Here is a 20,292-nt window from a genome sequence, read left to right on the forward strand (position 1 = left end):
ATCCCACACAGCCCCAGCTGACTCAGAGCTCTTCACCACTGGTGCTAGTGCTTCCATACCCACAAGACTTAGAAAAAGAGGATGGCAAGCACTTACTGTTCCTTGCACAGCCAGGGTTGTTTTTAAAGGGCTTTGCACAAACAGCTACTGCTGCTCTTCCACAGGGATCTAAACAATAGGTACAAGTCTGTCCAGAATCACAGCACAAGCATGAATGTAACTTAGGAAGAGTAGGCAGAAAAAATTTTCAAGGCAAAGAACCTGAAAGGTGTGCAGAGCAAGGCTCTGTTAGCAGCTGCACTCACTTTTGTATCAGGGAAACAAATACCTATTTTAATTCTATCACCTGCTTGGTGGTTGTTTTTTTGGGTGTGTTGTTTGTTTTTTTTCCAAATAACAAGGGAAAAAGGACTTTGGAAAAATGAATCCATAATGAAAAATGAATCTGATAAAATCTTCATACTGTCCACTGTAGAAATGAGAGACAAAATGAAAACCTCCAACAATTATTTAATCCCAAAGACTGAAGATTTCCACAAGTCATGTTGAAAAGGTAGAACAATCCCAAACGACAAACTACATACAGCAGGGATGATATTACAGAAAGGATGTTTAAAGGGATGGATGGGTGAACAGAATAGCACAGGCTTATACAGAAAGGAAGCCTTTCAGAACAAATAACAAGGGAGAATATTGAGGTCCAGTGAAAGAGGGACAGAGGATACAGAAACATTACCACAGGAGAACTACTGTTTGATAGAAAGGGACATTTGAGTCCTTGTTTGTTAGTAACTTGATGGTTTTTTTGTTGTTGTTTTCTTTTCTTTTCTTTTCTTTTTTAAAGCAAAAAGCATGTAGCCAATTAATGACATCAATGCTGTCAAGCTTACTAAATCTCCCTCAGTTAGTCCGTTACGCTACTAAAAAATACAAAGTCAGGTGTAACATATGTTCCTCTATGTGCATCTTCATTAGCATTTTTGCTGAGTATCTCTCCTCCAAAGAAAACTATAAAATGCACTTCAAACAAATTTAACAAAGCATTATCTTCTGACTTCAAGAGTTGCTACACGTCTTTACTGCCTTACCTTTATTGAGGATGGTGGGCATCTCCATTTCTTTTGGATGGTATATATTATTGATATAGCACTCAAAAAATGAGGGATGTTTTTGATGAGAGCAAATGATGAAAGACTGAGAAGAAGCCAGCAAAGAGAGACACTTGACAGGTGATTTGCTTTGACAGTGACAGAATCTTAACAACATCTCTCTGTTGCCTGGCCATCATCAACAGACCTTGAACACTTTTGTTGCTTGACTTCCTTTTAGAATGAAGATCTGTATTCTAAAGACCCAAATACACAGCTCCACTGAAGAGAAATCAATACAGCAGATACACACCAGAAACCTGGAGGCAGGACTGTCACGAATAGGCTGCACTTTTCTTTAAAAAACAAAGTATAATGACCAGGAAACTCATGTCTGAAGGTCACAAGAAATCCAATTATGCATATAAATATGGAAATGGAGAGTTAAGGCACCTGAACTGATCTAATTTTCTGAAGCCATACAAAAATACATATACCTTAACTGTTCCATGAGAGGTAAGCTCAAAAGTAATCAATCTGGGTTCTAACAGCTTAGAAAAAAAGCAATACTGAACCTTATCTAATACATTTGATCCTAGATTATCAGTAAATCATGGACAGTCATCCACTATAAAAGAAGATGCATCCAACCCTCATAAGAACTATTGTAGCAGCACGAGAGATCTGAAATAACCTCTGTTAATGAACATAAAACATTATCAAACCCCTCAACCTAGCAGACTGCCCTCACCAAAGCCCCAGTTTGTGCTGCCAACAACATCCATAGAGATTACAGATATGTGGTGATTTAAAGGAATCTTTTTTCCAACACTTCCTTGAGGAAGCCTTCCAAAAATAACACAAAGCCACTTCACAAATTGCTTTCAACTGGGACAACTCCAGAAAGAGAATCAACACCACCAGAGCACAGATAGGACTTCATGCTGACAAACCCTCTCACTCTCTGTGGACTACTAAACCAGCATTTTGGGAAGATAATTGCTACACCACTGCGCTGCGCAAGAACAAACCTACAGGGACAGAACTGCCACTTGAGAAACAGGGATGGCTCTCACAAATCCAGTTGCTCCACTCCTGGTCTCTCCAGACTTCAGTAGAAACATAAAAAACATTCCAAACTGGAGCTCAGGAGCGAGAATCAGAACACTGCTGAGGAATAATCCCATGGGCTCAGTGACAGTACTGGTTTTACAGTACATGATATTTAAGCTCTTTCCTTCCCTAGTCTACTCACATAGGCTGTAAATCACATGCATCTCGCTCTCTCCACGACCTTTTGCAATTCTCAGCCTCCACTCTCCCCTGAGGATCTCTTCTGGTCCACAGGCACCAACTCCTGTTACTCCTAATACAGATAGAGATCAAAACTCTGAGCCACCTGTTGTACACAGCTTTGAAAATTGCTTTTTGCGTTGTGCTGGAAGATGGGCTTGCATACCCAAGACTTGCATATGGTTTCTACCTACATATGAGAGCTTCAGTGATTTCTTCTACTAGTTGCTATCACTGAAGAGAAAGATATTTAGCTGCTGCATCAGCTGAATGGCTGCATTAAATGAATCTGAAAGCTTCTCTTCTGTATTAGTGTGAAAAACTGCTTTTTCAATGGATTTACAACACTAATTACACTGGTATTCAGGAAAGGCTTTTCAGTAAACAAAACTGAAAAAAAACCAATTTTGAAAAACACAGCATTTCTGAATGTAGATGTATACCTGTGTAAGCAGCACAAGCAGTGTGCTGGACCTCAAGATCTGGCAGAGCTATATGGTTGCTCCGCTTCTCTCACTCCCCTTTTACCTGAATAGCAGCTATTGGCAGATCCACAGGGGATAGTAATAAGGGCCTTCCTGCTCACAGACCTGTGTTGGCTGGCACCTCAACTTCATGCATGTAACTATAAGGCGTATGAACTCCAGTAAATTTGACAACCAGACAGCATGGATCTGTATGTACTGCCATGTAAGGCTGTACAAATAGCAATTTTTCTCTGAAGAACATCACAACAGAGCGGGATTTCTGTCTTAATACTCTTTCACTCAGCACTTCAGAACTGTCCAGACCCACCTGATGGACTGCCAATAAGCTGACACTTTGAGCTTAGGGAAGTCAGTTTCCTAAATTCTTTTAAACAAGCAATTTGTTTAATAGCAAATACTTGACCCAAGAGACGTGAGCAGTAGCCTTCAACCACCAATTTCTGGACACCACTACAATAAAATGATTTAACTCTTTGTTTAATTTAGGTTACATGCCAGCACATTCAGTTTACAACCAGTTTCAGGAAAATACTAAATTAAGAGCAGTTTTCTCATCTGACTGTAATTTGAAGTGATAAAAGCTCTTCCTCCACCACAGTAGTAGCCAATATTGCATTACACTAATTCAGCACCACAGACAAATCCAGCGAGCACAGCTCTGCATTGTGTGTTTTGTCCAACCTGCCAAAGTGGAGGAGGCAACAAGAATAGGTATCAGAAAAAAAGCTGGCTCACTTCCAATACTGCCTTAAATCTATCTAGGGAAATACTGGAGACAGGGTTTTTGAACAGTAACCAACAAAATCCCTGAGATAACCAACAAGAATCCACAGAGCCCTCCTAACATGCATACTAGCTGCTGTCCACGGGACAGTCTGAAATGCCATTCAACAAATATCAGACTTAAAAGACATGGTGTGGTCCCACTGGAGTTGTGCCCCGTACCACACTGTGTCCCATGGAGACATGGTAGAACACTGCATTTGAAGGTTTCAAAGATATCAGAAGATGCAGTACATATAAATGACCTCAAACAAGATGTTGTATTGTTTTCATAAGGTCCCACTCCTGGAAAAACACACAAACTTGATGAAATTTACTATCATGGGTGGTTTTAATTTTAGTGAAACTATTCTTCGTCAAATGTAAGAAGAAGATTAAACTTTGCAAGTCTGGGATATTAATTTCTTTTTTTGAGGACAAGTGATGACAAGTTTTTTTTCATTCTTATATTAGAGAACAGCAGCAACTACGTCATTGTTAATATCTGAAATTAAAAGACACATCACAAAAAAGATTTGCAACTGAACTATGGCCCAGGTTTGTCTCATAGCGGATAGTGATCAATTTAGAACAATGCAGCAAATTTCAGACTTTCTTCAAAAACTAATTAGAGGGTCCATTTCTATGTATATACATGCTGAACAACATACTGCCTATTTTCAGTGCATTTATTACCCGCTGATTTCCTGTAATTGAAAAACTATCTCTAAGTCTCAGCATCCTTTTCTCAGCTACTGTTTCACTCCATGGATACACAGGCAGCTATATCTGGAGAAACAAAATTACTCATTAGTGTAGAGCAATTCTGTATGACAATTGTATGAGCTAGGGAAGAATCAGAGGCAGCTATGTAATATATCCAGTCAGAGGTATGCAGGTAGAGAAAAGTGGAATTTTGCCAAAGGATTAATACTCCTAGCTTTGAAAGAGTAATACTGCCTTTCTAACAAGCACAAAACACCTGACCAATATGTTGCCCAGAAAACAAGAGACTCACTAGCATTCGCTCATGAGACATTCCTCATTACCAAGCACTAATTTGCTCATGACCTGGCATTAAAGCATCTCTTTGCAGGTCTTCTATACACTCTAAGAGAATTTGCCTGCTGAACTAGCAGGCAAGAGAAAGAGAGGCCATCTCCTCCTGTTTCAAACTCAGACAAAGTGAAACGTATTCTCCCTACCTGGAGTCCCCATCTTGATCCTCTGAGGTGTCACCAGAGCTATTCACAGCATATCGACTCCTTGGTTTATCTGAAGCAAAGAATAAAGACATATTTTTCAAGGAACAAACTCTTTGAAGTGTACATTAAGGAATACTTGTCTGTGCTCTTTTAAAAATCATCTATAATCAAGCTCCAAAAAAATGTAACATTAAAAGTAAGAATCCTTTCCTTTTTAAGTAAAAATACCAGATCTTGGTGTGTTTTTTTTCTTTTTTCCAATTTTTACTCATAAATACATTAAAAAATAGGAGAAAGAAGCTTACATTTTCAGGGAATATAGAGAAGAAAGCAAAACATACAGAGAAATAACTTTTCTCTCAAGTACCAAGTAACAGTTTGCAGTTCAAGAGAATGGAAAATAAAAATCTGACCAATCAATTTCCCTTATTATTACTCAGGTTTCACCAGAATGATAATGCTCCAGAAGCCCCCTCTGTGGTGACAGATATCAAAATCTTTTGCAAACAAAAAGCAGGAGAGAGACAGGAGGGAAACTGACAACAAATATATATATATATACATATATATATATTCAGATTTTTCTTATAAAAAAAAACAGAGGGATTCAAAAATGACTTTTGCTCAGTAAATTACTTACAACCTAAAAAGGGGTGTCAAATCTCACATGATATATGGCAGCTGGCAAAGATTCATGTAGTACAACTTCAGGCCATGTGCCACAATACTCACCTACCAGGTGACCCTCATGTTCAGTTTGGTATGTTCTTAATGAGGCCCAAATCATCAAATGTTCTTAGGCACCAAACTCACACTGAAATCAAAAATTGTTTCTAACTTACCTGCAACTACATTGCCTGGAAATGGCTTAGATCTGCAAGCAATGACGCTGTGATCCCGAGGCACCAACCGTGCTAAGCCCTCTCAAAGCTGCTCTGGCTTTTTAGTAGTAGTGCACCTCAAAGTGCAGGACAGAAACAGCCACGCTGGCTGCACAGCATGGCTTCATTTCAACCATTGCAGACCCAAGAGAAGACTACACAAAATTTATAGAATATACAGAATATACCAAGTTGGAAGGGACCCAAAAAGATCAAGTCCAACTCATGGCTTCTCACAGGACAACCCAAAAACCAAACCGTGTCTGAGCATTGTCCAAATGCTTCCTGAAGTCCAACAGGCTTGGTGCCATGACCACTGCCCTGGGGAGCCTGTGCCAATGCTCGGTGCACAGAGCCACCCTGCAGAGCCTCCACCTCTTCTTCCCGCTGGCAAGTCCCAGTGGCCATACTGATTCTCATTTAGAGGCACAAGCGCAGCTATCCTACTCCTGGCTCCAGGCTGACTCCTGCTGAAGGCAGGCCTGAGTCCATCCCTGATACCTTCTGGGGCTGGAAACAATGGAGAAAGAGGTACAAGCGAAACTGCCTCCGCAGCAACCGGCTGAGACCTGAAAGGTCCTGCTTTCCAGTGTAAATGAAACCTTCACCTGATTATTCAACACAATGGACTGAAGGGACACGAGGGAACAGCCTCAAGTTGTGTCAGGGGAGGTTTAGGTTGGAAATGAGGGGACATTTCTTCTCAGAAAGAGCAGTCAGGCATTGGAACGGGTCACCAAGGGAGGTGGTGGAGTCACCATCCCTGGGGGTGTTTAAGGAAAGGTTGGACGTGGTGCTTGGGGACGTGGGTTAGTGGGTGATAATGGTGGTGGGGGAACAGTTGGACCAGATGACCTTGGAGATCTTTTCCAACCTTAATGATTCTATGAAGCTCCTTAGTTTCTACCCATTATTTGTTAAACCTCACTTTGTCTCTTCTGAATTCCTTCTCCTAGATCAGTATCTTTCCCCCTTCCACTTCCTTACTCTGCTCCCTCCATCCTCCACAGTTCTGAAAACCCCCAGTGCTCTAGCTGACCCAACATCAACAAAGCAAAAACCCATCACAATACTGCACCGTGAGTAACACCAGTCCCTACCATGGTTCAAATTCACCTTCCTCAGAGGTGTCAGCACGGGCACCTGCAGTCAGGGCACCCACACTCAGCCCCTGCTCAGCATGCTCGGCCGGACAGACACCTCACCCAGGACAACCCGGGGTGCTGTGCCTCCCCCGTGCCCTGTGGCAGCCGCCTGGGGACAGCCCGGTGAGGGGTGAGCACCCCACGCCAAGGAGGGGTGCACGCCTACATATGGCTGCCCAGCAAAGAACAGAATAGAATCACGGAACGTCCTTTCAGGTCGTTCTGGACAGCAATAAGGTCTCCCCTGAGCCTCCTCTTCCCCAGACCAAACACCCCCAGCTCCCCCAGCCGCCCCTCACAGGACTTGTGCTCCAGGCCCTTCCCCAGCTTCGTGCCCTGCTCTGTGCCACGAAGATGCGTGCGCCTTGCCGGGCAGGCCAAGGCACGGGGAGCTGTGTGTGTCTGCATGTGTGCGAAGTGGACACCAGCCACCAAGAGACGAGCCTCAGAAGGGGGAGGATGCCTTCGGGGTGCCAAGACACCAACAACTGTGGGAATGAGGGAATGGTGATGCCACGGGGGTGTCAGGTGAGCGTGCGGGGGGACACACAGGCCGCCCAGGGGACTGTGAGGTGGGCGAGGGGCTCAGGTGCAGGAGCACCGGCCGGCGGCAGGGCCCTGCGGCTCGGCACGGCTCGGCACGGGGCGGACCCCAGCGGCAGCGCGCACTTACTGGCCTGGGCAGCGGGGTGCTCGGCGCCGCGCTGGAAGGGGAAGCGGAAGAGCAGCTTGTTGCCGCGACTGCCCGAGCTGACCAGGATGACGCTGATGGGACTGGTGCTCTCGCCCATGCCGGCTCGGCTCGGCACGGCTCGGCCTGGCCCTCAGGAAGGCGGCACGGCTCGGCTGATTTCCGCTTCCGCGGACGCGCCGCAGCCGGCGGCTTCCTCGGGCCCTGGCGCCCGCTGGGGCGGAGCTGCCCCGGTGCGGGGCCGGCGGCACGCGGCAGCCCGGCACGGCTCGGCTCGGCATGGCCTGCACCCGCCACCGGCAGCCACTAGTCACGCGTGTGCCCCCAGCACAGCCCAGCACCGCGTGCCTCAGCCCGTGCCTCACGGACAGCCAATGCCCTCAGTACAGCGAGCACCTGCTGTACCCGCTCCGTTTCAGTCCTTCACGTGCCTGTGGACGGTGCCCCTGGCTCAGCCTGACACCACCAGTTTATTCCAGCTCAGCACACTCCCCCCAGCGCGTTGGGCCCCAGCCGATGCCTGTGGTGCCCCAGGGCAGTGACAGTGCCCATCCCACCGTGACACCTGGCTCCTGGCTGGGGCACCTGCCCTGGCAGCCTTGCACCGGCTATGGGGGTCTCGGGCCAGTGATTGCCATCATTTGCAAAACCCCACCCTACATCTGGCTTTCTATGGGAAGGTTTATTCCCACCTCTTCCCGTGTGCCCACACACCCGTTCACTGCTCTCATGCCCCATGATCTCTTTCAGTCCTTTTTGGTCATTCAGTTACTACAACTCTAGAAGCTAAAAGCTGGTGGTCAATGGTACTGAAGAACTTGTCACTCCTCGCAGCTCAGACACTGAAGGATCTCCACAGGAGGCACACATTGGAAATCAGCCTTCTCTGTGCTTATGAAAATGCACATTTGGTTTCGTTTTTTATGTGCATTGTATGATTTCAGGGCACTTTGCAGCACAGCGTGCACTGCTGATACAATTTGTCTTGTGATTCCTGTAAATTTATAGATTTAATGCATCAAGCTTAGTAATTGTAACATTATTTGCCCAGCAGCTTTTTTTGTGCATCTGTCTTATTTTGTGTTCTCATCAGATCAGAAAACTATCAACAATTATGATAGAGGATGTCCTGGGTTTTGCATGTAAGTTCTTCTGTATTTGATTGCAATATTTAGATATTTGAATAATCTGAGGTATACCCACTCTGGAGTTTTCTCTGCAATATTCTTCCCTGGGACATCAGGCAGAAAGATGGGTGGTTGAAAGAGTGAAAGGGAGATGAGCACATGCAGCAAAGGGCTTAATCTGCACTGTCATTCTCTGCAAGGCAGATGATAACAACTGAAGCAAGAGAAGGTGTCATTGAGGCGAGAGAGTTGTTTAAGAGTGATTAAAGAGCAGTCACATTATCACAGCAGAGCATTCTTCATGCACCAGTTCTGGGCAGCTATGTTAATATTTCCCAGTGTGTCTGCTTCAAAGCATAATTTTACTTTCTTAAATTATAAATTACAGACATATTTGTCATTTCCAGCTCTTGTCGATGAGTTTAGTTAAAGCAATGCTTTAGAATATTGCATGCTCTTTGAGTGCTAGAAGGAAATTAAAGAATAAAGGCAAGATTTAGATTCTACTTTTAAGATTTCCAAAACTTAATACACTCCACATTTGTCAGAGTTAGAGCAGATATACGTGCAACCGTTCGTTATATACTGAAATTCCCCCTGAGAGGGAGGCAGGGCTTTTGCAGAATATGGGCTCATGGGGATGGTTATCTTTGATCTCACAGAGGTTCAGCCATTCAGTTAGTCACTGGATTTACAGTCAGGGTTCACAGAAATTATAATCCCACTTTTATAATGAGGAAACAGGTCTATTGCTAACTTCTGGCTTTTACAATGAGAAAATCTGACAGCCTGCTTTTCAAGAAGGATTAAAAAGACTTATGTTAATATTAAAAAACACTTTTCTCACTTGCTGTCTGTTCTGTTTGTTCTTGGGGGAGCAGGATGTGGGAGGGCAGGCAGCCCTGCGGCCAAGCTGCTGTGCAGGATGACAGTGTGTGCCAGCCCAGCCTTGCTGCTCTTTTCCAGGGCTTTGGTGACATTTCACAGATTCACGACAAAGATTCATCATCTGCACCAGGGCACACATTCTGCTACAGATTTAAGAAACATAATTATGAGAAACAGCAGAAAGAGAGAAAGGCATGTCTGATGCACTTTGCCAGAGGACATAGCTTTATTATGAACCCTGTGACCGGAGGAGTAACAGCAGCTGTGTTGTCCAATTCATTGCATCGCGTAGGCCAGGACCTCCATGTCTCTGTATCCTCTGGGCAGCTGAAACAGTGGAATGGAAGAACTTGGCTGAAAAGTCCATGCAAGGGCAGAGCCCATCACTCCTCCTGTCATATTGCCACATATGGCTGTAAATCGTACTTCTCCCACCAAGCACGTTTCTAAAGAGTTCCTGAAGCTGTCCCCAGCACAATACTGATCCTAGGCAAGTGGTGAGCCCCTTCTAGCAAACCACTGTCACCTTTTGGCTGCTCTGGCTTTTGTGATAGTGCAAGAGCAACTCTTGGAAAATGAATTCAAATTCTGTGAAGATTTATACATATAAGCCAACAAGCCTCCAGTGCTGGCATCACTCTGATCCTCATGCCTACACAGACTTTAATCCTCCATTCATGGAGGACTGATATTCAGGTTAAACAGCTGGCAACAAAATAGGAAGGAGTATTGTTGGCCTCTGCCTGGCTATATCTGAGTCACAGTGACTTCTCTCAAGCACTCTCACTGAGCAGAACTTGGAGCATTGCCATGCAGTGGGCAATGCAGCACTTTTGGGAGGAGACAAACAACAGCAGCATTATTATCAAAGTAATTTTCCTGTGGGAAATCTGAAAGTTTTTTTTTTTAAACTCATATAGTAAGAGGTGATGAATACAGCCTCCCTTGATACCTCCCTCCATTTATGCTATATAAACTGAATATATTTTCCTGATATAGAAGAGACCTATCTTCATGTGAAGGCACAACAAAAAACAAAACAAAACAAGACAGAAAAAAAAAAAAAAAAAAACAAAAAACACCACCACCATAAGCACATCACACCCCAAACCCAACACATGCTGGCAGTCAGGTTCCAGTGCCCAGCAGCACAGCACAGCCACACCGTAGCTCTCAAGAGAGGCTCCACATTTGGTGCATGCGCCTGTGTGACATTCAGGGGAGCTGGGTGCTATGATTGCACTGGCACTGCTAATTTCATTCAGATAACTGTTGGCTGGACGCACTCCAATGCATGCATGACCCAAGTATCATTAGATCCTTAGAAGGGCTTTCCTCTTAGCAGGACAACCATGTCTGGGGAGCATTGTCTGTAGCTGTTGGAAGCATTGTGAAACACAGACACGTCTTGGCAAGGAATCTGGCTTATACCTATCAACCTCCTCAGCACAAGTGTGCAAGGATATTTGGGCAGAGAGTGCTGACGCCTCTGCCTGTACCAGCCACCTTGTTGTGTGTTGCTGCCAATGCACAGTGGTGTGTACTGCTTTTGTGTTTTATCAGGGTGGCAGAGAGATTTACCTCTGCTACATGTGCTGGCAGGATACTCTCTGAGGATCAGAAGTGACCATCTCCAGAAGGGTATTTCTTTGACATTTTGCCCACATATTTGTGATTTCAGACCTGTGCTGGTCTTTTCTTTACTCATTTGGTCCTTCACCCATCGAGTGTGTCCAAGCCCTAAAGCTACAAGCTTTCTAGCATGGGACCAGGCTTTCCTGTGCATGTCCAGCATGTAGCACAGTTTAAACCAGCACTGTCTGAGGTGCTGAGGGCTATTTTACAGCACCAGGGATAATTAACAGTAGGAACCATACAGCTAGAAATCAAAGAGATGCAGTATGAGGCACTTAGTGATGTAACTCAGATCTCTATAGGAGGGATTGTAGGTTAAGGAAATAAACTGCTGGGAAACATCTACGTTAACCGTCTCAGGGAGCCCTCTCGTCTCAGCACTTTGAGATCCATGGACAGTAAGGAAGCATATGCATCCAACTGGGTTTTCTCATATATACATGCCTCTTTTTAGAATAAATATTCTCAATTTCATAAGGTCTCAAATTCATAAGCTCTCCCTCCCTGTATCCATACAAATCATTACCACTGTTGCTGTAATAAGCAATATCAATAGTGGAGTGGGTCCCTAATGCTTTGCAAGAGGCTGGCAAATGCCTGGAAGTGCTGAAACAGGTGGCAAAATCTGCACAGTTTTCCACAAAAGCAGGGTCTCACTCCCACTCTGTGCATCTCCCAGCCTGTTCCCAGCATTACCCAGGAAGTATTTAACATAACATTAGGACATGCGGTGGCCACTTGTATTGGAAGTTTATGGTATGCCACAGAAAGACAGGTCTGGTGTTCACATCCATGAAGCAAGGTAACATACAAATTTTTCTCCAAGCTTCTTAGTATGCTTGAAATCCACATGCTCCTCAGCTTAAAGAAGTGTCTTAATCTGCCATCACTGGAATTTTCCAGTACTCTCTCTCTGTTCATGTATCAATATGTGTCCAGACATTTTTTTCAGGCCACATAGCCATTATGTTAAGAAGCAAGAAACTGATAACACCAGCAAAACAGAAGGCCAATGCACTGACCCTTTCCGAAAAAGGCTTTGTTTCACGGGGAGATAAGAGTCTCCCACCTCCATGGGTGGGCCTCTGGAGTGACCAATGAGTGTGGACAGACCCCAAGGTCCACTCTCCTCTGCCTCTTTATAACCAGGGCTGCGAGGGCAATTAGTACGAACCTGCTCTGAGTGTTCACTGCAAGGAGCCTGAGCCCGCACTCTCCCACACAATGACGCTGACTCAAGCTGAGAAGGCTGCCGTGATCACCATCTGGGCCAAGGTGGCTACCCAAGCTGATGCCATTGGGTCAGAATCACTGGAGAGGTAAGCGACCCAGAACACCCTCTCCAGCGGGTGCCTCCTCTGAATTTGCTATTAGGATGCTTCTTGTGTAAATGTTTTATGAGTGAGATTCATACAGTCACACTGGGACTGATGAGAATTGCTTGATTATCTCCATTTTGTTTAATATGACTTTTTAATATGACTTTATTTTTTTTTCCTGGAATTACACCTGTGCTACTAAATTCTCATAGATGGCTTCAAAATCGTACAGCAAAAATACTTTCCTAAACAATTTTATGGGTCTACTTTGATTATAGCAATTCAGAAGAACTGATAGGTAGGAGCCCTAAAGAGAAATTCAAAGTCATTCCTACCTGATGACCTAAAACAGAGTTATTACTATTAGGAAATGAACTTTCAGTGGTTCATCATGTAAGCTGTCATATAATGGGCATCAAGGGAATAGCTGTCCATGAGATTCACTGGTACTCATGTTTCACTGCTCCAGTTGATACATAAAAAACTGTTAGGAAACAACACAACTGGACCCCGCGTGAAGTACAGCACGGCAAACCAGTCATTTAAATTAAGCAAGCTGTCACAAAAAGGTTAGTATTCTGGAAATTTTTCAGAAGCGATTGCTATTCAACGTTATTTAAATGTTATTTAAAATCAATCTAAAGTACTGTGATACTCCTGGGACTCTGATTACCACTCATATTGATTCTGGTTCGTTCAGCTCATAGTAGTTTAAAGAGTGTAAGCCAGTCCTGGAAACTGGCTTACAGTGTAATAAAGGAAATGTAGTGACAATTTGGGGCTGTTATTTATTTTAAAAAATACATTATGTTTAAAATGTTGTTGTTTTTTTAACATTTCATTCTTCTCTAGTATGTATAGATTAGTCCATTGTTTTAATCTGTACATACTACAGAAGAGGTTTAAGAGCAGAAAGACCTTCTGATGCCAGCTTCAAGCTTTCAAAGCTCTGTTAACTGCTGAATGAGTGTGCTTCTGAAGCTGGTGGGTTTACAGTGTACTTGCCCGGAGGTTTTGTCAGATCATGCATGCCTTTTCCACTGCTGAACTACATTACCATGTTCTCCTACAGGCTTTTCACCAGCTATCCCCAGACGAAAACCTACTTCCCTCATTTTGATCTCAGCCAAGGCTCAACTCAGCTTCGTGGCCATGGCTCCAAGGTCATGAATGCCATTGGGGAAGCTGTGAAGAACATTGATGACATTAGAGGCGCTTTGGCCAAACTCAGTGAGCTGCATGCTTACATCCTTAGGGTGGACCCAGTGAACTTCAAGGTAAGTGAACACAGACATTTTCAAGAATGAAAACAGGCAGTCACAGAACTAGAGACCACAGATAATTTTGCTAATGGTTGTTTGATCCCTGACTTTAAGGAACAGCCTTGTCAACTCATGTTGCTGTTGGTTCCCAGTCTGATTTTTAACCTGAGACTGGATCTTCTAATAAAACATCTGGTTAAGGTCAAAGAACTATTCAATGTGCTCTTGTGGTTTGTTTTAGACAGACCAGAGTCCTTGCTGCCTTTGTTGTAATTCTTCCTTACATGTCAGGTGGTATCACCTTCCCTGAATAGTCTTAATAAAATCTGAATTCCCTTTGGTGAAGAAGAGAGGTATTTGGAAAGAGGGATATATATCAAGCAGTGCCTTTTGCCCAATACAAGAGGCCAGTCTGCTTCTTCACACACTCTCCTTCTTCAGGCACTAGCATCACCTGTTTAGGACATGTATTTGTCACCCCAGACATGCTGGGACAAACCAAAGTCAATTGCAGACCCTTAGACTGGCATCTGTTACTGATTACAATGGAATTCATCTTGTTTTCCCTTACAGCTGCTTTCCCACTGTATCCTGTGCTCCGTGGCTGCCCGCTATCCCAGTGACTTCACCCCAGAAGTTCATGCTGCATGGGACAAGTTCCTTTCCAGTGTTTCTTCTGTTCTGACTGAGAAGTACAGATAAATGGCCTCCAGAGAGGGTGAGGGACGCACATCCATGGCACATCACAGCTGCCAGGCTTTGGGGTATTCACTCCTTCCTATGCGGTCCTCTCAAATCCCCTATGCAGGGGCTTGGTCATCTGCAAACCACAATAAATAATTAAACTGTGAGCTATGGTCTCTGTGCTTTCATCTTCACATGTTCCACTTACACTGTAGCGTTCAGTTAGGGGTGTCCTGAAATCTCTACATAATATGGAAAGCTGATTAGGAAACATTCCTTTACCCTTCTAGGATATTGAATGGACCCAGGCTTTTCATTTGGCCTCTCCAAAATCCAGCACAGCCTGTTCTGAACAATAGCTGCATTTCATATGGTGGGATGTGCACAAGGTAATGCTGGGCATTGTATTTGCATGCTCTTTGCACAGGGTCTGGTCAAGGTATCTGGTGTTTCTTGAACACCTTGGGCTATCAGACCTGCTAGTTGTATCTGTTTGGTAAAGGGACCATCCCCTCAGCTTGACATTTCCTATTTTTATACTGGGAATTTTGCATGCATATGAAATCTGGGAAAACTAGTGGCCACTGGAGTGAACACATCAACACTGGAATGTTGATGACATCTGGGGGACCAGAAATTACGAGTGTTTGTCTGGAAAAAGGTGATGGAAGAATACAGGTCACCTGTGTTGCTGACCTGTATCAACAGTCACCCTGGGGAGAGGCATGAATTTTCCATACATACCTACTCACGCCTCCCTGGCCAAGGCCCTCCTGACTCCCACTGACTCCTTCCCAGCTCCCAGATGCTAAAAAATGTGTGAGCTGTTTTGTTTACATCCTTGCTTCCTCTTCCAAAGTCTTCCTAAGACTTACAATGATGCATCACTTCTTCATGAAAATACAGAAATTTTTAGAGCGGTTTGAAAATCAAAAGCCCCTTCATTTGTTGGTGCATTCTCTACCTAAGTAAGCCACATGCTGTGGGCAGGCCAAAGACTAGATAAGCTTCCCACACGTGTGGAACAAACAACGTATAGTGCATCTTAGAAAGGATCTGTGTCTAAGGACTGAGTGACCCGTTTCTTTTGCTGAGCTATATCCCTGCTCTTTCAGTGAGATATTTATCAAGTTACATTCACTGTCCATGTGTGTCTCAGAGGACTTTTGACATGAAAAGACGGGTTTAAAGTCTTAAGCAAACTCTGATCAACAAGCCTGAATTGGTGCAGTGAGCTGTAGTGTTCATCTAGTTTACAAAATTTAGGCTCTGTATTTGTGTAAGTATGAGAGAGAAGATGCAGAAGGTCTGAAACCATCAAATTGCTCTAAACCTGCTAAAGTGTACCACAGCACTTTCTGTGACCAGTAAGTTTTTATAGCATACTATATTGGTGGGGTTTTGGGTTGCTCGGAGGTTTAAATCAAGGACTTACATGGTAGAATCATAGAATCATAGAATATTCCAGGCTGGAAGGGACCCATGAGGATCATCGAGTCCAACTCCTGGCACCACACAAGTCTACCCAAAAATTCAGATCATGTACAGTCCAAATGCTTCTTAAACACCAACAGCCTTGGTGCCATGACTGCTTCCCTGGGGAGCCTGTTCGAGTGTGTGACCACCCTCTCAGTGAAGAACCTCTTCCTGATATCCAGCCTGAACATCCTCAAGTCAGGGGGATCGGTTGGTCAGCACCTGGCACATCCCTAAACCCAAACTTGTATCAATGACTTCATACAGAGATAACTAAAACATAAGACAGTCCTCAACCACCATAGGCCCTATGGAGTGTCCTAGCATTTATGGAGAGGCAGGAGCACATACTGGGATGGGAATGAGGCAACAAGTGCAGGCCTGACAATCATGCAGGTATGCACCTATAGTGATAGGACTAGAGGGAATGGCCTCAAGTTGCACCAGGGGAGGTTCAGGTTGGAGAATTTTGGAGAATTTCTTCTCAGAAGTATAGTCAGACATTGGAACAGGTCACCCAGGGAGGTGGTAGAATCACCGTCCCTGGGGGTGTTCAAAGAAAGGTTGGATGTGGTGCTTAGGGACATGGTTTAGTGGGTGATGGTGGTAGGGTGATGGTTGGACCAGATGATCTTGGAGATCTTTTCCAACCTCTATGATTCTAGGATTCTATGATTCCATGACATTGGAAAAACAAAGTGCCAATGAAAGAGGTTCTTCCCCCACCCAGATTTCTCTGGGCTGATGGAGAGATGCCTTTCCCACACGGCATGACCTGCGAGGGCTTGCCCCAAAGGTTGTCTATGGCTCTAGCTCAGGGTCATTGGGAGCGTGCAGAAAGCAAAGGCATCACGGGGAGGGGAGGCGGCCCGAGCGATCTTTGCTCAGAGTGGGCTGCATGTGCCAGAGGCTGGAGGACAGGAGGGCCAGGGGCAGGTGTGGGACCCACCCTGACACAAGTGACAAAGACCAAAGCAGGGCCTTGGCGAGGGAAGAATGGCATATCTGGACAGGAGCACCAGCAAGGAAGACCAAGGCTGTAGCTGGCCTGTGGCACCCATGGGATGTGCTGATGGCTGCTGTTGACTGCAAGGGTCACCTTGCTGGGTGCTCTCCCCAGCCCCAGGCCCAGTGAAGGGCTGCCTCAGATCCCTTCTGCCTGCTGCGGCAAGGCCACCTGCATGGGCCACCCCAGCTGGAAGGGCAGAGAGCAGGGCAGAGCAGAGCAGTGGTGCCCCATCTGGGCCCCCCCTCGGGCCGGGCCCCCAGGGCCCCCTCTGGGGAAGCTGGGGGCCCCCAGGGAACTGCTGCAGCCTCACCCTGGTCCCAGCACTGCGTGGCCTCAGCCCCTCCACCCCTTCACGCTGATAAGATAAGGCCAGGGCGGGAGCGCAGGGTGCTATAAGAGGTCGGCCCCGCGGGTGTCTGCACCACAGAAACCCATCAGTTGCCAGCCTGCCTCACCAGCTGCCACCATGCTGACTGCCGACGACAAGAAGCACATCGTGCAGTTGTGGGAGAAGGTGGCTGGCCACCAGGAGGAATTCGGAAATGAAGCTCTGCAGAGGTGTGGGCTGGGCCCAAGGGGCCCTCATGGGGTGGGCAGCAGGGAGCAGGAGCCCTGCAGCGGGTGTGGGCTGGGACCTGGAGTGCCATGGGGTGCGGGCTGAGCCGGGCAGAGCAGCAGGGCAGCAAAACTGACTGGCCTCACTCCGGCAGGATGTTCATCACCTACCCCCAGACCAAGACCTACTTCCCCCACTTCGACCTGCATCCCGGCTCTGAACAGATCCGTGGCCACGGCAAGAAAGTGGCAGCTGCCCTGGGCAATGCCGTGAAGAGCCTGGACAACCTCAGCCAGGCCCTGTCTGAGCTCAGCAATCTGCATGCCTACAATCTGCGTGTTGACCCCGCCAACTTCAAGGCAAGCGGGGCTAGGGTCCTTGGGTCTGGGGGTCTGAGGGTCTTGGGGGTATATGGTCCAGGGGTCCTGGGGTCTGAGATTCCTGGGATCTGGCAGTCCTGGGGGCTGAGGGCCAGGGTCCTGTGATCCTGCGGGCCAGCAGCCAGAGAGCAGGGGTTGGGATTGCCTCTGGGATGTGGGCCAGAGGCTGGGATTGTGCCTGGAACGGGAGCTGGGTAGGGGCTGGGGCCAGGGTGGGCTGGACTCAGGGCCATCTATCCAGAGCAGGGGTACTAAGCCCTGGTTTGCCTTGCAGCTGCTGGCGCAGTGCTTCCAGGTGGTGCTGGCTGCGCACCTGGGCAAAGACTACAGCCCCGAGATGCATGCTGCCTTTGACAAGTTCTTGTCGGCCGTGGCTGCCGTGCTGGCTGAAAAGTACAGATGAGCCACTACCTGCACCCTTGCACCTTCAATAAAGACACCATTACCACAGCACTGTGTCCGTGTGTGCTGGGACTGGGCATCGGGGGCCCCGGGGGGGGCTGGTTTGCTTCCCCACATCCCTCAGAATGGAGAGATCTGCTGGCAGGGATGGCTGTGGTAGTGGGGAGGAGGCACTGGCCCTGGGGTCCATGGCTACTCTCCAGGGCCCTGCTCACTCTCCCATCCCAGCTTGGGGCCTGCCCAGTTAAACACAATCCTGAAGCTGGTAGCAGGACCTCAGGGACAGAGCTCAGACTGTCACCTGCCCATGCCCGCAAACCTTGGGTAGGGGGGGTAAGTGTATGTGAAGCCAACCATGGTTCCTGGATCTCCTTGAAGGATTTTCCATCGGGAAGGATTAACCCTTCCTGGCTCTGTCAGAATGACTGTTTAGGATTTGATTTGGGATGCTGTGGGAGCTAAGTGCCTGCATGAGCTCCACAGGCAATCAGACAAGTTTACAGAGTGAAAAAAAAATCCACTGTGAAATATGAAGTACAAACACTGCTCTTGGTCTCAAGCTCCTAAGCCACAAATCCCTAGCAAGTGCCTGGGAAGTGCCCCTCTCCCCTGCCCTGGGTGTCTGCTCCTCCCATGGTATCTGGGGAGGGCGCAAGCTGGTCTCTGCAGAGCTGTACTCCAGTGCCACTGGTATCACATTCTTGGAGCCTGAATCAAAAACAAAACAAAATCATTGGCTTTAGATCTGAGGGAAATGATGGGTTATAAGATATTAAACTAGCCCAGGGTTTATTCTGCATTGTGGCACCAGAGGGAGGTAACAAGAGTTTGTGAGGGATGAGAGAAGGTGCATCAGGAACACATTGGCTGAGTGCAGGCCACTGGGCATACTGTGACCCTGTATGCAAAGAAAGGGCTCTGGAAAGTCCTTGTGCCATGCTGGCTCCTGCTTTTGTGAGTGCACTCATAAACACACAGTGCTTTTCCTCCATGCTCTGAAGCATTATCTACATCTGTCTCCATGTTCACTTACCCCCATATATTCCTGTGCTTTCAGTTTGAAGGGCTCATCTGCTTTGGCAGTTTTCCCCACTGATGTGTGCACAGGATGAAAACACTCTGCCCTGCCACTCTTTCCTTGGGCTCTGCTCCTCCCTCCTCCCATGCTCTGACATGGTGCCAGGTCAAGCTAATCTCCCCCAAACACAAATGATAAGAACCGCTGGCCACGGAGGAAACACGGGTGTGAACTGTCCCCCACCCGCCTGCTCTCGAACCTACTGGAAGCACTGTTGCCCTCACCTTGCCAGCCACCCTCATCTTCCTCACCCTCCTCATCTTCCTTGCCCTCCTCGTGTTCATCATTCAGGGTGCACAGGGCTCACCATGGGCCGCTGCGGCCCTGCGTGCCTTCCTTCCTCCCCCAGCTGTCAGCTCCTGCTGCTGCAGGCTGGTGCTTGCATCTGTGCCTGGTGCTGACCCCCTGGCTCTGCTGCATGTACCCCGTTCCCAGGAGCCAGGGAATCCTCCAATTGTGTCAGCATGGACCCTAAACTCAACCTGTGCCAGAACAGACCCTAACCCTAACCTTAAATCCAAACCCAGCTCCTGCCAGGGCTGGAACCCACCAACCCAACCCCTACACTAACCCCAGACTGTGCCAGGGTCAGCCCCCTCCCAACCCTAACCTTAATCCCAACCCCAAACACAATCCACCTCATGCTGGGTCAGACCCCCCCAAACCATAACCCTAATCCCATTTTCTACTGGGGACAGACCCCCTTAACCCTAGCCGCATCAGACTCCTCCAACCCTAACCCTAACCCAACCCCAAACCCAGTTCATGCTGGGGTCAGCCCCCCCAAACCCTAACCTTAATCCCATCTCATGCCGGGGTCAGACCCCCCTAACCCTAACCCCATCAGACTCCCCCAACCCTAACCCTAACCCTAATCCCAGTTCATGCTGGGGTCAGCCTCCCCAAACCTTAATCCTAAACCC

The 20,292-nt window shown here is 46.9% G+C and overlaps 3 protein-coding genes and 1 long non-coding RNA gene across 7 annotated transcripts in view; 3 read left to right on the top strand and 1 right to left on the bottom strand.

The window, feature by feature from the left end:
- The window catches only part of NPRL3 (NPR3 like, GATOR1 complex subunit), a 47,988-nt gene extending 40,266 nt beyond the window's left edge, over positions 1–7,722 (bottom strand). For 2 of the 4 annotated variants that reach the window (XM_035339852.1, XM_035339851.1), the window contains exons 1-2: positions 7,536–7,722; positions 4,837–4,906 (exon numbers count right to left, since the gene is read on the bottom strand). In XM_035339852.1, the coding sequence (XP_035195743.1) occupies positions 4,837–4,906; positions 7,536–7,653 (188 nt within the window). In that variant the 5' untranslated portion in view covers positions 7,654–7,722. The remainder of the gene's footprint in view (positions 1–4,836; positions 4,907–7,535) is intronic. The other 2 variants (XM_035339854.1, XM_035339853.1) reach the window with 2 other exon arrangements.
- LOC118174495 overlaps positions 6,952–20,292 on the top strand; it is a 16,693-nt gene continuing 3,352 nt past the window's right edge. The window contains exons 1-2 of the long non-coding RNA XR_004754664.1: positions 6,952–7,078; positions 16,466–16,469. This is a non-coding gene — a long non-coding RNA (uncharacterized LOC118174495). The remainder of the gene's footprint in view (positions 7,079–16,465; positions 16,470–20,292) is intronic.
- Positions 12,395–14,616, top strand: LOC118174494 (hemoglobin subunit pi). The gene is made up of 3 exons (XM_035339860.1): positions 12,395–12,522; positions 13,595–13,799; positions 14,358–14,616. The coding sequence occupies exons 1-3, from the start codon at positions 12,428–12,430 to the stop codon at positions 14,484–14,486; spliced, it is 429 nt and encodes a 142-aa protein (XP_035195751.1). The 5' UTR covers positions 12,395–12,427; the 3' UTR covers positions 14,487–14,616.
- On the top strand, positions 17,353–18,339 carry LOC118174493 (hemoglobin subunit alpha-D). Its single transcript, XM_035339858.1, has 3 exons — positions 17,353–17,511; positions 17,664–17,868; positions 18,164–18,339. The coding sequence occupies exons 1-3, from the start codon at positions 17,420–17,422 to the stop codon at positions 18,290–18,292; spliced, it is 426 nt and encodes a 141-aa protein (XP_035195749.1). The 5' UTR covers positions 17,353–17,419; the 3' UTR covers positions 18,293–18,339.

The sequence above is a fragment of the Oxyura jamaicensis genome, chromosome 14, assembly GCF_011077185.1.
Source record: "Oxyura jamaicensis isolate SHBP4307 breed ruddy duck chromosome 14, BPBGC_Ojam_1.0, whole genome shotgun sequence".
NCBI lineage: Eukaryota > Metazoa > Chordata > Aves > Anseriformes > Anatidae > Oxyura > Oxyura jamaicensis.